This window comes from Notamacropus eugenii, chromosome 2, assembly GCF_028372415.1.
Source record: "Notamacropus eugenii isolate mMacEug1 chromosome 2, mMacEug1.pri_v2, whole genome shotgun sequence".
NCBI lineage: Eukaryota > Metazoa > Chordata > Mammalia > Diprotodontia > Macropodidae > Notamacropus > Notamacropus eugenii.
The window spans coordinates 458,002,305-458,021,356 of NC_092873.1; the positions used below are offsets into that span (position 1 = coordinate 458,002,305).

The 19,052-nt window shown below is 35.6% G+C and overlaps 1 protein-coding gene across 1 annotated transcript in view; it reads right to left on the minus strand.

The window, feature by feature from the left end:
• PLA2G4A (phospholipase A2 group IVA) overlaps positions 1 to 19,052 on the minus strand; it is a 168,444-nt gene that overhangs the window by 91,423 nt on the left and 57,969 nt on the right. Inside the window, exons 4-5 of the mRNA XM_072648363.1 lie at positions 6,536 to 6,684; positions 5,850 to 5,963 (exon numbers count right to left, since the gene is read on the minus strand). Of these exons, the coding sequence (XP_072504464.1) occupies positions 5,850 to 5,963; positions 6,536 to 6,684 (263 nt within the window). The remainder of the gene's footprint in view (positions 1 to 5,849; positions 5,964 to 6,535; positions 6,685 to 19,052) is intronic.

Genomic DNA, 19,052 nt, shown 5'->3' on the forward strand with positions numbered 1-19,052 from the left:
TTCCAGGCTGATAGGATCTTTCTTATCCTAAATGCTCTAGCATAACTGTTAAAAACCCAAAATCATCTCTATTCCAAAATGAAATATCAGTGGAACATTTTATCTGTTGATGATAACAACTGTTGTTTTTGCTTTTCTAAGAAGAAATTGGTCAAGAGATAGGGAAATTTTCAAGAATAAATGTCTAAAGACACAAGCAGAAGTAATTCTGTTGAAAAGGGAGAGGGGGTACTTTTTCAACAGACCATTATGTTTTTATAAGGGACTCATCTATCAACTCAGATTTCTTTCAAGAAAAGTACAGAAGATAGAAGTAAAGGCAAATAACTGAGAATGAACACAAAAGAGCAGGCCACTTCTTTAAGAACTGTATCAGTAGTACTAAATACTAGAATGAACTATGTGTATGTGTTCATCCTTCGTTGCCGAAGAAGACCATGCCATCAGAGAAATAATGACATGACTCGCGCTTCACTTTAAGTGAGGGAGGGCTGAATGAACTAAGGCTAACAGTGAATGCTAATGACCACAAATGGAGTTCTTTAGTCATATTGGGCTCAAGACAAAGAATAAAGAAGGGTTACAACCACTGCTCAGGATAGTTGAGAGGATTATAATGGCAAATGGTGAGAATATTAAATTATGCAATTATTATTTTGTTTCTGTTTTTCTTAAATAAAATTTTAGAAGAATAAAATTTTGAAATAAAAGTTAAATAAATAAAATAAAAATTAAAAAATATTTTCAAAAAGACAGAGAAACAGGAGAGAGAGGAGAGAGACAAGAGAGAGAGGAGACAAAAGAGAGAGGAGAGAGAGACAAGAAAGATGAGAGAGAGAGAGAGAGAGAGAGAAGGATAAAGTTGGTAGACTTAGTCAATTTGACTTTAATTTCTAGTGAAATTCTAGAATATATTATTTCATGGATTATTTTTTAGTTCTTCGAAAGGCATAGGAATGGCTAGTATTACTTCATCAAGAACAGGTTATACCAGAATGTTAGGGTGAGTAGAGGGGTTAAACTTGCAAGAAGAATGAAAAAAATAGAGGATGATGTGAAGAAAGGGAGAGGCTTGCTTAGGAGCCTACTCACATATACAAGAATGCTTTTGTTTGTCTATTTTCATCGAGATCTATGATTTCATTGATATGAGGAACTTCTGATGAAGAAAATTTTTAAATTCCTGTAACCACAACTCACTTGGTAACTTAAAGTCTTCCCAAGCTGCCCGGCACACTGACAGGTTAAGAGATTTGCCTCTGCTCACATAGTCAATATTAGACTATGAGGCAGCTTCCTATCTACTGTCACATTGCCTCCCTTTCTCTTGTCACATAGAAAAAGAAAACGCTTCCATCCTCTTTTGTTACACTAGTAATAACCAAAGTTATTTAGCTATCTACCTCTATCTTTTGTTGTTGGGGTTGTTGCTGCTGCTGCTGTTATGTCTCTCTCATGGTTTCAATATCCTGATACTACGTATAGAATTTGTACCAATCCTTTACATTTATTTTTGGTTCTGCACCCCTCATTTTGTGCTCCCCTGATATGATCATTCTGAATCAACTGATTCATTAGTTCAGGAAAAAATAACAACACCAAAGTTTGGCAAATCAAAATTTCAGTTTAGTTTAGGGGGCAACAGAAAGTTGTTTGATAGATAGGAGTAGGATCACAGGTCAAAAAAATGGAAAAGCAGGTGAGCTGGTCATGTAGAAAGAATGATGGGTAATACATGGACAGCTGGAAAATAATAAATGAACCAGAAGGTCACTAGACTATAGTATATACCTTCTGTAAATGGTTTATGAAGGGAAAATGGACAAAAGTTGTGCCCAGTGAGGTAGAATTTGTAATCTAGTACGTAATTGAATCAATAGGCTGTAATTTGTACTGGCAGAAGGAGCGCCAACCCAGTGAGTTCATTAATCCATCCACTGAAGCCATCTAAATCAACTAAGCATTGTGTGACTTTTTTGTTTTTCATTTTTGTAATGTTTTATGAGTAGTTTGATGGCATTGACTAGACAACAATTGAACTATTGGAGGGGACCTTGCAGTTGAGAATACTGAGGGTCAAAATGAAGTGATTATCCCCAGGTCAAATAGCTAGCAACTGGAAGAACCAGAACTACAGTCTCGTCATTCCATCTCTTGGGCTCTTCCTCCTGAACCACACTGCCTCAAGAAGTCTACTTGGCATTTTATTGCCACTTATTCCTACCCTCCTTAAAATCTACCCACATTACTTCATTTGAACTTCCACCTGGAAAAATCCTTATTTTAACATAAGGAGAACCTAAGGCATAGAGAGGTTTGGCAATCTGCCCATCGTCAGACATTACATGAGTTAAGAAAAGATCAAGGGCTATTTCCCCTTGATATTCCCTTATTATTCACTATTTCCCCCACTATCCCAATTCAGCAATACAAAAGTTTTATTAAAGTCCATAAAGAGGTCCCAAGAGCAAAGTTATGAAGTAAAGTCCTTTGAGAAAACTACTTTTTCCAACAGATAAAAGAAAATAATTATGTAACCTGCTTTAAATTCAGGAATGTTAAAAATATTTCTTTTCAGCCCCAGGGGTTACACTCCCAAGGACAGGAAATAGTAGGAGGAAAGGAAATCTTCCTTTTTTTTTTTTTAATTTATCTTCCTTTACAATCAGTATCTATATGTCATAGAGTTCAGAACACATTTTAATATCAAATTTCAGGAGAACCCAACCCATGTTATCAAGATGATAACCTTTCATTATATCTGTATCAGTAAATACCCACAGGAAAAAAAAAAGCAACTGAATTCACATGAAAAAATTTCCTTTCACTAACAGTAGGTTGTCTATAGATTTGACCATTCAAGAACACTTTATTGTACTTGTCAGTGCCAGTACTGTATTTCTTTTCTTACTTCAACATCTGTAGTTATCATTATCATTATTATTAAGGTTAGAGACCAAAAGAACCTTTGGAACAAATATAGTCTGACCAAAAGAAAACCATTTTTTTAAAAAAGTAAAAGAATAGAAAGGAATAATATTCCATTTATCTTATGCCTGTCATCATACGTTTTTACAAAGTCCTGTTATCCCTGAAAAACTGTCTGTTCACTCTTCAAGAAGGGCTCTCCCTGGAAAAGTGGATGGAGAAGTCTGGGGATGTGGTCCCTTGACTAAGTAAGGACAGTACAAAAGTTTACTTCATTGCCTGCTTTAAATAGGTTACAATTGTTGAGACTGAGGTACTTTCCATGACTGCAGACGAATGGAAAACACAAAGTATATTAAGAAAGTGTAATATAAAATATTACATAATACTTTAATATAAATATGTTTATTTCATTAATATATAATTAATGTTCATATTATATTCATTATATAATATATTGTATATAAATTAATATTTATATTATTGTTATATATAATTAATATTTAATACAATAAAATAATAAAATACATTAATTGTCTGCTGAAGAATCTTTATCTGAAGCAAGCAGCAACAAACTTTGGAAATGATTCAGGTCTTGATTGTCTACATATATGTTATTGATGATCAGAAGATGAGAACAAAACTATTGACAACGAAATCCATGATATTTGATTTTTCATTTCCATCTTGTCTAAATAAATAGATCCTCAGTTCTGCTTGAAAGAAGGGAGGTTTATGGAGAATTCTGGATATGTCTTCAACATTGACTCAAGAAGAATGCTTCTGGGACAGTTGATAGAACATCTGGTTAGCTTCTGTATGAGTATCATTTTCACTCCCAATTCAGTAAATATTTATTACTATTCATTATATGTAAACAATTTTATGAACAAAAATGTATGTCAGGAAGGGGTCAAAGAATGTGTGTGCTGTCTTTGAAAATTCTATATGCTGGCATAAAATAAATGGATATGAGAGAAAGAGAGACAGAGAGAGACAGGAAGCTTTTTAAAAGAATTTATTATATGACAGAGAATGTGCTAAGCACTGAGGATAAAAATGTAAGAAAGCAATGTTGTCCCTACCTTCAAAGAGCTTATATTCTATAGGAGAAGGACAGCATACATAAGGGGGCTAGAAATGTGGAGAATAAGGAAATATCCTTGCAGGGCAATGCAGTAGGTGAGGGAAAAGGAAGTGTAATCTGGAGAGAGATGAGGCAATAATGAGGTGAAGGATAACTGGGGCCCTTCCCAAAATGGCATTCCCAAAGAGGAAATTATCATTGAGGAGTGGAGAGCCCCAGGATGGAAGTTTCCCAGAGTAGTGGTGTGATAGGCAAGGAGATACTGAGAAAGTTGAGGCAAGAGGGAAACAAAGTATGGTAACTTTTCTATATTAAATTTAATTTCTTATACAAAAAATATCATGATTATATGAGAGATTAGACAGTGCAATCCAGTTTTTCTTGGACCTATTTATAACTGTGCTAAGGCAACTATTAACATTTTGGACCTATAGATCCAATAACAACCTTAAGATCTTACCTGACTTCGACTACAACAAGAGTCTTTCAAACATATACTATTGTACAGTGCTATGTTGTGCACCAAAGAGTAAATGAAGCCTGGAGCTCACAATCTAGCAAGAAAATATGGCACATACAGAAATTACCTACTTCTTTCAACAGCAACCAACAAAAATGTGTAAGTATTATTTCAGACAAAATAGAAAAAGTTTCATGACAATTCAAATATAACTACTTGAACAATTGATTTTAAAATAATCAATCAATAAGTATTTATTTTGCACCTACTGTGGTTTGTTGGGTACTGAGGTACCTTCCAGAGATACAAAAATAAAGACAAAGCAGTCCGTGTCCTCAAGAAAAACAACATGTACACATACAAATGTAACAACAGTTACAATATATCTTCCACAAATGGATACCACCCTCTTAGCACAGAGCGAATGCAATTACTAAATAGTCATTGTTTCTCCTTTACCGAGGAACACTAAGGGTCTTCCTCTCCCCGTTTGATTTTTTTTTTTTATTTAAGGCCATCCCTTGAATAATTACTTTAAAGAAGCCTATCCATTGAAAGGGTGCATCTCACTCAAAGTGAGAATGTGACAAGACATTATCCTGAAAGGGCCAGGGTCTCACATTGCATTGAATATCAGGCCACTGGACCCAAATGGTTCAGGAGAAGAAAGTGAGGTTGGTGACCTTGCACAACCAGCCCTCATTCAAATCAAAGACAACTGCAAGTCATGTCATCATTTTGCTGAAGTCATGGTCCTCGTGGAGAATGAAGGATAAACACAACAGTTATTGTACTTTTCAGAGAGAAGAGAGTATTAGGGAACTGAGAGTTAACTATGATGGACTGTGTGGGAAGAAGTACTTTAGGAGAACTAATTTATATAGGATCTCTTTTCATTTTTGTCTATTTGTATCCCTAACACTTAGCATAGTGTTTGGCATATGGTAGATGCTTAATAAATGTTTGTTGAATTCAATTGTGTGTAATGGGTTCTAAATATTAGAAGGGCAAAAAATAGTTTTGCCTGGGGACTCCAGCACTTCAAAACATAAAGAATTTCATAGATGTGGATCCTCCCACCACTGGAGAAATAACCCTTTCATACTTAGGAGACTATTTCCTAAGTTTCTGTGGCCAGAAAAATCCATCACCTGAAGACCAAGATGCTGGTGAAAATGTTTCTTCTCAATTAGCTAGGCTGATCCTCTTGTGACACCTGGCCTACTGCTGAACCAGGAGTCAAAGTTTTTCAAACTCAGCAATACTAATCAGAGCTTATGATCAATTAATTGGCATGGCCTTATGAACCTAGGAGAACCTCTATTCACAGTAAGGTTTTAATGAAGGAATTCACTGGGGAGTTTGGATACTTACTTCATTGAAAATAAATGGAACTTCTTTCTTTTCCCCCACTTTCATGGAAGAAATAGGAAATGTTGCTGTGCCTAGAGTCTCATCCATGACATAATTGGCATCCATTAATGTGATCTGAAGTAAGGAAAAGATAAAGCATATGTTACTTATGTATAATTTCCTATGACTCTCTGAGTAATTTATTAATACATCTTAGCCTTGTTCTTATAAATAAAACATGAATGGTATTGAGCCATACTCAAAATATAAGAAGCAGAAGTTCTCTGGTCATTAGCTACTAAAATTCTGTAATCATAAAAGTAATTATTTTTATCTTCGTAGACTTCTGATTGCAAAATTCACCTTTACAAGAAGTATTCAACTGTTGGAAATGCCTAGTGATTTCTTTCCTGTATAGTTCAATGTTCTCTCATTGGTTGGATGTTTCCCTCTGAGTATATATGAAATGGAGTAGAGGCTCCAATTCCTCAATTCACACATTCTTGCTTAGACACAACAAATATTCCCAAAGTATACCATGGAGAGTTCTAACCTGTTATACTGTCCAGTTCCATGTAGAGAGAATGGGGGAGGTGAGATTCAAGCATCAACCTCAAAATGACATATTGAAGATACTAGAAGGCACTCTGCAAGACTCCTAACTATCCAAAATGCCTCTCAAATTTTGCATCTCATTTTCTGTTTACCTCCAAAATGTTTTCCTGATTAGGGTCTAAGATGAATTCGAAAGTTTCATTCCATACAGGGTTCACATCATTATTGAAGTGTCTCGTCCGTTTTCTACTATCCGGAGTAGAGGAGATGAAAAGTTCCACATAGGGATCTGGAGTGTCAACTATCCCAAGTAAACAGAGAAAGAAAAAAAAAAACTTTTAAGTAAGAAATATGGATAACATCAATTTATTTGTACTTGAAATATCAAATTACTTTTTATTAAGTTGGAGATAAGATAATAGAACAATTTTGCAAACAGCCAATCACCCAGAATGAGAAAGCATTCATTTTAGACAAATGGTCAAAGTATATATCATGTACTAGTAGAAGAGTTATATGTAATACACCTTTTTACGCAGAAGCTTACTGGACTTCCCGGTATCCCTGCGATGATATAGCCTTTTACAGAGAAAATTAAAAAACAGGGCAGTGCAAATGCTTCTGTGAGAATCACAATGAATGATTGTCATGGACATTGTCAGAGTTGAGGTTTCATTACTTAAGAGTGGAGTTTTCAACATAAAAGGCCACATTATCCTTCTAAGGGTCACTGTGGCTTTGGAAACTTTTCACATGTAATAAACTGCTACAGGTCTGGAGGAGGAGATGACACACTCTCCAATTCCAAGAAGAATCTATGGATTTGTGTATGCCTATTACGTTTACATAGAGAAGGAATGTAGTGTACTAGGAAGAACATGGATGGAGTATTAGTAACAAATCATGGAACCTTGAGAAAATAATTTGGCCATTCTTAATCTTCGTTTTCTTATCTGTAAAATGAAGGGATAAGATGGAATGATCTTTGATGTCCCTTCCACTTCTATAATTCCATGAACTGAACTTTTAGCCAAAATATAATACGTTACCATAAAGGAAAGTGGCCAGAAACTAGAAAATAAAGGCTTAATGTGAGCCTTCTGCTCAGACTTCTTCTACCAGAATCTTTTGGAGAGGTCAAGGTAAATGTTAAATAACAGCAGAGCAAACTCTAGACTTGAAATTGGTTAAGACGTACTGAGAAGATGGGGAACCCCAGCTCCCTCTCTCCCAGTCTCTCAACCTGAGCAGTGAAACCAGAGTACAGCATTAGAAAATGAATGAATATCGAACAAATGAATAATGAACAAATGAATGAATGAAAAGAACAGTTCTCCTGCATCTATATTTCCCAGTTTATATGGCTATAGAGCAATTGGATGGCCAGTCACTGATTCAGTCTCACCTTGTTTTTCTTCAAACAGGTGGTACAAGAAAGGATGTAATGTGTGGACAGAAACAGTTTCACATCTCAGTCTTATCTAAATCTTGATACATATTCCTATTGGTGAATATCAGATACTGGTCTTTTCTATTCACACATAGACAACATGAAACAACATGCACCATTAGTTTCAGAATTCTGGTGCTGTAGCAACTTATCCAGAAGGGTGGTTGCTTTCCAAAAATCCCTGTCATCCTAGTAACATCTGCCTAAAGCAACAGCGGGTATTCCCACCATTTCTGCTTTGTCAGAGCAGGATATTCAGTGATTCATAGTGGTTGCAGATAATATTGTCTAAGCACTGGGTGCATTTCAATTCAATTAGCATTTTATGAAGTATGTGCTTTGAAAAGTGTACTGGATTTGAAGTCAAAAGCCCTGGTTTGAACTTCCACTTCTGCTACTATTTATATGACTTTCTCCAAGTCTCAACCTCTGGACCTCAGTTTCTTCATATTTAAAATGAAACTGGAAAGGGATGACCTCCAGCTTGCGTCTGTCCAGGAGCATATTGGTGTAACAACAGCTCTCTGGAAGAAAAATGTTTGCACCATACACTTTTAAAGTTTAATCTGAATTATTATTTTCTTCATCATTTTCTTAAGTCTAACCAATCAACAGAACAACAAATCGAGCACTTATCTGCAATATTTGCTGATTTTTAAGATGTAAAAATACTCCTGAAAATGTAAGTATCATCTCTTAAGACAGTATGAGCTGGATCCAGCACACTGCTGCTTTCATCTCTCAATCTACAATCTTAAGCCTAACAAGTATTTACTAAATGCAAGGTATTCTACTCAATGTGAATAAAAAGTTAAGGACCAGTGTTAGCATTCTTCTAGAGAAATCAATAGTGAAAAATAATCAGCTGAAATATCAAAGGCTTTGAAGTTAGAGGACATGGGTTCAATCCTATGACGCTGACTGGATGTGTGACCTTGACAAATTTTCTAATCTCCCTAGAGTTCAGGTTTTTCATCTACAGAATAAAGAAATTGGACTACATGGCCTTTAAGGTCCTAAGTAAATACTATGTTACTTGAAAGAGGATAGAGAACTAACAATTACAGGGATTAGAGGCACATGAGCTAAGCCTTGAAGGAAGCTAAGGATTTTCAGGGGTAGAAGCAAGAGGGGCATACTCTCCAGACCTGTACAGCCTGTAAAGGGTCAGTAAAGCAACAGATGAAATGTGGAATTCGGTAGATAATTTTGGCTGAACTGCTCAATTCCTGGAGATATCCCTCAGGTAGCTGGCAATGAAAGACTTGAATTCAGTTAAGAGATGAGGGCAGGATCCTCTACAGAAAAGTCATAAGTAAAATCATGGGGACCAATGAGATCACCAAAAAAGTGTAGAAAAAAAATAAAGAGTACTCAGGACAGAGAACACCCATAATTAATCAGTAGAAGATGGATGACAGTCTAGCAAAGGAAAATGAGAAGATCAGACAGACAGGAAGAAAAGCAGGAAAAATTAGTGCCATGAAAGCTGAGAAAAGGCAAAATATTTATGAAAAAGGGGTTTTTAGTGTCAAAAGTAAGAGAGTTTTGGGGGGGGGGGGTTGTTTACATTTGAGTTCCAAGCTGTTCCCTTTCTCCCAACCCTTCACTAGAGAAGTCAACATTTGACACAGATATATATGTATATATATATATATGAAACCATATAATACACAGTTCCATATATCAGCTCCTTCTCTGAAGATGAATAGCATTTTCCTTCATTGATCTTTTGCAGTTAATTTAAATATTCATATAACTCAGAATAGCTTAGTCACTTACATTTACTCTTGAACAATGTTGTTGTCACTATATACAATGTTCTCTTGGTTCTGTTTGTTTTACCATGCCTTATTTCATGCAAGTCTTTCCATGGTTTCCTAAAATCAACCTGCTCATCATTTCTTATGGAATTTCTTATCGTATTAGATACAACAACCTATTCAACCATTCCCCAACTGATGGATACTCTCTCTAATTCCAGTTCCTTGCCACCACAAAGAGAATTGCTATAAATGTTTTAGAACATATAGGTTCTTTTCCTTTTTCCCTGATCTCTTAAGAAAAATGAGAACAAGCTCTTTTTATTGGACCCATATTCACTTCTAACAACAGCAGTTACAAACCCAATTTTTTACAAAAGAGTATAACGAATCATATTTTCTGTCAATGAGATGGACAGTGAAGACAAGGAAAATGAAGAAGGAAGGCCAAAAATTCTGTAATGAAGATTTTACCCCTCCTTCATAGTTAGGACACCATGACTAGTAACTTGAAAGCATCAGGAACATAATGAATTAAAAGATCATTCCATAACAACACCCAAACAAAACAAGATCATTTTGGCAGAGAAAAACCAACAGACTGACTGGCCCCATGCCACAAAATGATTCTGCCCTTTTACCAATTATGAATAAAAAAGTTAAACATCCATTTCTGCTGTTAATAAATGTTACTTAAAACGTTCAAATAAGACCAAGAATAAAATAAATTAGAACACTAGCTTACAAATTGGAATGAAATATAGTTCCAAGCAAGAACCATATTTGTTTTATAACTAGGGTATTCAGTCATGCAGGTGATAGATTATGAAAATCTAGTAAAATATAGTTTATAATCACAAGAGAACATGCAAAACTATAGTGTATTTTTCCTGTTACAGTACAGCTGTGCCTACTGGATTTGTGGATTCATGGAAGATTCAATGTAATTTTTAAAAATCCTTCTTGGAAAGTTTTTGAAAGCAAATCAGTCTGTTTTCCTGCTTTGGTAAATACAGTATAGTGAACAGATCTGAATGTTTATTTAATGATTGCAGCTCTATATTTTTTCAACGTGATTATTATTTTCATTTCACTTTATAGGTTCTATTCTCACATATAAAACCATCCCAGAATGTAAATCTGCTTTGCTTTTATTGCTTGGGCTTGGGCATTTATGTTGACCCATGGCCAACTGCTGCCCTGTCTTCTACCCTTTAAAATTACTGAAACTGAAAGTAGGAAAAGATCAGGAAAGTTATCTAGCCAGCCCAAAGTGACTAACAAGCCTTCACTTAAAGACCACCAGTAATAGGAAACATACTGTTTTCTTCCAAAGCAATAGATTCCATTTGGGGATAATAATATGAGCGTGTGTGTGTGTGTGTGTGTGTGTGTGTGTGTGTGTGTACAACACCTTACCTTCTTTAAAATTAAAGTTATACTGATGATTTATAATTTAAAATAAGACCAATCAGGCTTATGTCATAAAGTAAAATTGATTTTTCCTTTGTTAAATATTTCATCAACATGTAGGAAGATGCGCACAGGCAGAGCTGATAGCCAGCTTTGAACCAGGAGGACCTCTCAGTACTCAAAGCAAATATCTAAGACGCAAAGTTTCAAAGAAGGTTCTGACCTTCACTGGTATTTCCTCATATGCCTATACTTCCCTGTACCAAAGAAATCACACTTGTAGTCTCTAATTTTTTTCCCACATAGAAGAAAGGATGTTAATTGAGCTTCATTGCTGTTCAGTCATTTCAGTAGAGTCTGACTCTTCCTGACCTACTTAGGGCTTTCTTGGCAAAGATAGTGAAATAGTTTGCTATTTCCTTCTCCAGCTCATTTTATAGATGAGGAAGCTGAGTCAAACAAGGTTAGATTATTTGCCCAAGGTCACACAGCTAGTAAGTGCCTGAGGCCAGATTTAAACTCGGGTCTTCGTAACTCCAGGCCTACCACTCTATCATCCACTTAGCCACCTCGTCTCTCATTGAGCTTAATTCCATTGAAAAATATAACGGTTATGGAGTATGGCAATAGACCTGTGAAGATTTCAGTATTGGAGGACTCTCCAATTCCTTTATAAAGCACAGTATCTGAGTTTCCTAGGGCAGTGATTGCCAAAGTAAGGGCTCCTTCATCCCATCAAGCCTATAAACACATCAAAGGATAAAGAACCAATCAATCCACTGATAGAAAGAGGAAGTCTATCTCACCCTGCCAGCAATAGCCAATAGGGCTACATCCAACATAGGCACTTCATCACTTCACTCATCATCTCCCCAAATTTGCTAGCTGCAGCCCTTCCCTGGTTCCCAACCTCTCCCCTACTGGGCACTGTGGTGATCCCTGTGCAATTAACTACTCATGTGCAGCTGCACAGGAACCACTGGGATAATTACCCCCAGTACACGCATGCACACACACACACACACGCGCACACACACACACCATAGAATATCTACACCCAGCCTCACAGTTTACCTGAAGACTTCAGCAAAGAGCCATCAGTTGTCTAATTCTATCATTCTTGGATAGTGATCAAGGAAGAGTCTTACCATCTACTTCATATTCTTACACAGGACACTCCATCTTACATTCCCATGCTTTTGCATTAGCTGCCCCCCATGCCTTGAATGTTCTCTTTTACCTCAAATTCTTAAAATCTCTAGCTTCCTCTAAGACTCAGCTCAAACATCACCTTCTGCATGTCCCTAATTTTTTTCCCTATAAGGCTACACCTACACAACTGGGCAGTGGGTAGGGGCCAAAAGGAGCAGATAGGTTAGACCAGAGACAGACGATGATGATTGGTTGCTATGGGTCATGTAACAAACAGGAGCAAGGGTGCAGTGGCAACCCTACATTTTCATCAACCACCCCAAAATTTTTGGCAGTCTGCGGGCCATAACCCGCCTATGGGCCATCTGTTGTGCAGGTCTGCTGTAAAGCTATCTTTCATCTTCTCCATGTGTACCTATTTATTTATGTGTTGTCTTCCCATTAGAACATAAGCTCCTAGAGGACAGGGACTGTTTTAGTGCCTTACTTGCATGTTCAGTGCTTAGCAGAGTAGTTGGCAGAATAAGAACTTAATGAACACTTCATGATTCATAACTTATCTTTTGAGTCAACTTTAGTCATTATGATTTCACGACATTCAGTTTTTATTTTTTGTTGCTTCTCCTATTTTTGTAGTCATTGTATATATGACTTTACTGGTTCTGCTTATTTCCCTTTTCATCAATTTTTAGAAATGTTTCTCCACATTTCTCTCTGCTCATCCTGATCAAAGTTTCTTAAAGTGAAGTAATATTCCATTATATTCATGCGCTACAATATTTTTAGGTATTAATCAATGGGAACCTACTGTTTCTGGTTCTTTGCTACCACAAAAAGTGCTACTATAAAATATTTTGGTTTACATGAAGCCTTTCTTTTATTAGTGACATCTGTGGCATATACGACTATCAGTGGAATTTCTATGTCAAAAGGTATGAACATTTTAGTTACTTTCTATGCATAGTTCCAAATTTCTTTCCAGAATGCTCTCATCAAATCATTTCCAAGGGCTCTTGACTATCCATCAATCAAAATTCAATTTTTTTAGACTGACATTGAAGATTCTCATTAATCTGCTATCACTCTACTTTTCTCATCTTTTCCTGAAACTAGACATCATTCCTACTTTGCCCTACTTTCTTATTTTCTCCCCTTTGTTATGAAGTATGATATTCTTGCATATGATTGTTTATATTTTTTCTTTTAAGAGATATTTTTAAAAAAAGAACCAATACCCATATTTTAATACCTCTCATTTTTAAAGCTAAGCTAAAAAAAATCCATAAAACAGAAGAATATTTTAAATAAGAAAATAATTCCATCTGTTCTGCAAATTCATGAAATTTAAAAATATCTACAATCCTCCACACCCACTTTTTTCTCCCGTCTTAGAAAATGCAAGATAAGCAGATAAGGGAGAGACTTTTTCTTAAAGAAGTCACTCATGGTGAAATCAAGTTTCATGAAGAGACTGCTGGTAGATAATTGCTTATAGGTAGATTCAAATATAAAAATTATGGGTGGATACCAGAAAACACATCCTAAACATTAGTAAATCAAGACTCATGAATGTCTTTCACCTGCAGGGCAATACTGCTAGTTAACACTTAAGTATTTATGATTCAGAAAGATAGGAGATAAGGTGGCTTTGGGCCAACTGGAATGCCATTACTTTAAACCAATAATATTTAAAAACTCACCATGATCTTGCCTTTTGTTTGGATTGTGGGAAATTTTCAAGCAAATCATTTATGTATGCACAGAAGCTACAGAAAATCCTTCATTTAAAAAAATAGAATACAAGACCATCAAAAAAGTTATTATTTTTCCTGGAAGGAAAAAAAGGACTTAAGACCTTGAGATGTAGGTATGTATAAAATGAAGTTATTATATTACAAAGCAATGACCATACTGAATATGTTAATAATAAATTTACTCTTCAGAATTTACTATGGTGCCTTAATTTATAGGGGAAAGAGCTCTCAAAGATGTACACTGATTTAATCATACTTTAGCTTTTACGACTTAGAAACATGTGAGGAATAAAAATAAAAATATATTTCCCACTGTGCGGACAAAACAAGTATTTTGAGATATGCCAGGCATTTACTGGAATGCCATGCAATCCACAATATTATTCAGTACTTTTAACATTGCCAAGTCTACTGCAAAGCTATTTTCACAGAGGAAAGAAATAATATTTTCTTATTGCAATAAACAATTCTACAAACTATCCTTTCTCTTAAGAGAAAAGAAAAGAAAAACATTGTAATGGCACCTGACTAGTCTTCACAAAGCTAGAGGATAAAGATTCAATCTATAATTCCATTAGTAGAGTGAGATGTCCTCATTGTGAAACAAAGATAAAAAAATAAATGCTGAGAGGTACGGCCATAGTTAGTAAATGACCACTCCTAACAGAATAGCAAAAGACAAAACATACCAAAGTCAGCACTTACTTTTTAAAGGTACCACAGAACCAGCGATAGGAAAGATGGGATATGCTGATAAAATGATGTGAATTTTCATTTCTTTTGTTCTTATTTTTCTTTGTGAAAATTAAGTCAAATGGATCTGTGATCTCATCCAGGCTGATATTCATTTCAAAGATATTGCCTGTTCCTTGAGATTCCAGTCCTACTCATTCCATTGTCTTCATAATGAATAAACATAGTTATGTCACTCATATATTCAAAACATATCCAAGACGTCTAGGCTATCCATCGATCAAAGTTCAAATTTCTTAGACTGACATTGAAGACTCTCACTAATCTGATGTCACTCTACTTTTCTCATCTTTTCCCAAAACTAGAGATGTCTTTCCTACTTTCCCCTATGTTCTTATTTTTTCCACTTGGATTAATAGGCAGCACAGCATAGAGAAGGACTATTATATTTCAACATTATTTATCCCTCAATCTCTATCACTATTTTAAACATAATTTTTATTGATTTTAATTTATTTTAAAGGGAGTTTTTTTTTTTAAGCTTAGGATTAGGTGAGTTAGCAGATACCTCTATTTCAATTTCAACTGTGATGCTTTTGTGACTATGGACATCTCTCTAAGTCTTCAAATACACAATTGTAAGAAATTTAATATTATATATTGAAATTATGAGATAATTACACCTGGGACAGCTACAGCTAGGTCCTACTTAGTACAAATACTGGTCACACACATTTAAGTTCACACTATTCAAATATATACATATATACACACACATATACATACAGATATATACATATATGTATATTTTACAAATATATGTATATTATGGAAGAAAGAAACATTTATTAAGTAATTTTCTAAGTGCCAGGCACTGTGCCAAATGCTCTACAAATATTAGCTCATTTGATTCTCACAAAAACCATGGTCAGCAGGTGATATTATTATCCCTATTTTTTCAGCTGAAGAAACTGAGTCTAAGGGAGGTTAAGTAACTTGCCCAATGAATATCACAAAATTAATAAGTGTCTGAAGCTGGTTTGGATTCAAGTCTTCCTGAATTCAGGTCCAGCACTCGATTCACCTAGCTACCTCTAGGTAAAATTCAAAATGTAGTAATTGGTTATAGCCTAATATGAATACACAGTACAAATTCTAATAATATGACCACATTATTTGCTCTAATCAGTACTTTGCTTGTACCTCAGAGGGTAGGGTCATATGAGATTAAAGTATATAAAGGTGGCAGGTGGGGCACAAGCCAAGATGGTAAAGTAACAGCACGGACTTTCTAGAGCACTGCCCCCAAGCCCAGCCAAACAACTGGAAAAAAAATGGATCTAAACAAATTCTGGAGCTGCAGAACCCACACAATGATGCAGAGAAGCAAATCTCCAGCCCAAGACAGCCTGGAAGAACATCAGGAAGTATCTATCACTCCATGCTGGGAACAAAGAGTACTCCAGTATGGGCTGCAGGAGTGCACAGAAGGAATCTGAGCAGGCTTTGGGGGGACTGAATCTCTCGTACCTGTGGTGGTTTCCAGACTTCAGAATCCCAAAACACTGAAGATAAATTGGGAGGTCAGTGGAAAAAGCCTGCAGGACCAGTGAGGGAGAGTGGAATGATCCAGCCCCAGCCCCAGGGCAGCAGAGCAGAGAGGGGTAGAGGAACCCTCAGCAACCACAGAAGCAGCAGGGGCAGCTGCAGCCACTGTTTCTGGAGCTCTAGACCCACAGATTGTCAGGGGGGGGGTGGGGATCAAGCAGCTGACAGTCCATCCCCACCCCCACTGGAAGCAGAGAGCTATCTCGACAAAGAGCTCAAAAGTCAAGTAAATGGCTGCGGAAATGAGCAAAAACCAGAAAAAGAATCAGACTATAGAAACTTACTTTGGTAACAAGGAAGACCAGAGCATGCAAATAGAAGAAAACAAAGTAAAAGCTCCTCCATCCAAAGCCTCCAAGAAAAATAAGAATTGGTCTCAGGCCATGGAAGAGCTCAAAAAGGATTTTGAAAATCAAATAAGAGATGTAGAGCAAAAATTAGGAAGAGAAATGAGAGCAATGCAAGAAAATCATGAAAAACAAGTCAACTGCTTGTGAAAGGAGACCCAAAAAAGTTCTGAAGAAATGACACTTTAAAAATTAGACCAATCCAAATGGCAAAAGAGATCCAAAAAGCCAATGAGGAGAAAAATGCCCTAAAAAGCAGAATTGACCAGATGGAAAAGGAGATCCAAAAGCTCACTGAAGAAAATAATTCCTTAAAGATTAGGATGGAGCACATGGAAGCTAATGATTTTATGAAAAATCAAAAAATTATAAAACAAAACCAAAGGAATGAAAAAATAGCAGACAATGTGAAATATCTCATTGTAAAAACAACTGACCTGGAAAACAGATCCAGGAGAGATAATTTAAAAATTATAGGACTACCTGAAAAAAAAGAGGCTAGACATCATCTTTCATGAAATTGTCAAGGAAAACTGCCCTGATATTCTAGAACCAGAGGGTAAAATAAATATTGAAAGAATCCACACCTCCTGAAAGAGATCTGAAAAAAAATAACTCCTAGGTATATTGTAGCCAAATTCCAGAGTTCCCAGGTCAAGGAGAAAATATTGCAAACAGCCAGAAAGAAACAATTTAAGTATTGTGAAAATGCAATCAAGATAACACAAGATCTAGCAGCTTCTACACTAAGAGATAAGAGGACTTAGAATATGATATTCCAAAGGTCAAAGGAGCTAGGATTAAAATATAGTTAGTCTTTCACAATATGACTGTTATGGAAGTGTTTTGCATAACTACACATGTATAACCTATATTGAATTGCTTGCCTTCTCAGTGGGGATGGGTGGGTAAGGAGAAAGGAGAAAAGTTGGAAGTCATTAAAAATGAATGTTAAAAATTGTTTTTACATGCAACTGGGAAATAAGAAATATAGGTAATGGGGTATAGAAATCTATCTTGCCCTACAAGAAAATAGAGGAGATGGGGATAAGGGAAGTGAGGGGTATGATAGAAGGGAGGGCAGATAGGGAAAAGGGGCAATCAGAATGCATGGTGTCTTGGGGTGGGGGAAGAGGAGAGATGGGGAGAAAATTTGGAACTCAAAATCTTGTGGAAATAAATGTTGAAAACTAAAGATAAATAAATAAAGGATATGAAGTTGCTTAAAATATTATGAAAATATTAGTTATCAGCTGTTATTGCCAAAGTACTGGAATGTTAATGCTTTCTTAAGTAGCTATACCATAGATTCATAATGACCGTGACTATTTTTTTTAAGACACAAGCATTTCTTTCCTCTCCACTCAACATTCCAGTTTTTAAAAAGAAAGGAAAAGAGCCCTCATAATAAATATTATACGCATAGTTATCTCTTTCTGTAGAGGCAAAGAAATGGGAATTACAGAGGTGTCCATCAATTGTGGAATGGTTAAACAAATCACAAACGTAATGGAATACTACTATGCTGTAAGAAATGTTTAAGCTAAAAGTTTCAAAAAGTCTGGGAAGTGTCGACTGATTCAGGGTAAAGTGAGCAGAAATAGGAAAACAATTCATATTATCACAACAATATTGTAAAAGTAAACAATTTTGAAAAACTTAAGAAGGTGGATCAACTCAGTGATGACCCATTATGCCGGACGATTGATGATGAAGAATGCTACTCATCTCCTGACAAAGATCATGGACAAAGTATGGAAGATATGCCATATTTTTGGGGCATAGGTAATTGAAATTTTTTTGTTTTACTTGATTATGCATTTTATGAAAAGGGTTTTGTTTTTCATTTTTCTCATCAGGGAAGCAAGAGGTAAAAATAAATATCTGGTCATTGAAAAAATTAAAATTTAATTTAAAAAATCAAATGAAATTACACATGGTCAAAGCAAAAGAAATTTCCATATTGGCCACATAATACAGTTTTGTATGTTTTATTCTACATCTTCAGTCTATCATCTCTCTGTTAAAATGTGGTTAACATTCTTTGTTATTGATCCTCTGGGAATTATAGGTGATCACAATATTGATTAGAGCTCTTGAGTCATTAAAAGTTAATTTTCTTTATAATGGTATTATCACGACATAAATTTTTCTTCTGGTTTTGCTCACTTCACTGTGTTGTTCTTACAAGTCTTTACAGATTTCTCTGAAACCATTCTCTTTAATCATTTTGTATGGTACAATATTATTTCATTTACATTTATATGCCATTACTTGTTAGCCATTCCCTAATTGGTGGGTAATTGGAAAGTAAGTTTCCACTATTTTGACGATACAAAAAGAGTTTCTGTAGATATTTGGTTGGTTCTATAGACACTGGTTCTGTTAATAAATGGTTCCTTTTTCTCTTTCTTTGATCTCTGTAGAATATAGGTCTAGTAGTGTTGTAGAGAGGTCAAAGGGTGTGCATAGTTTAGTCACTTTTGGGA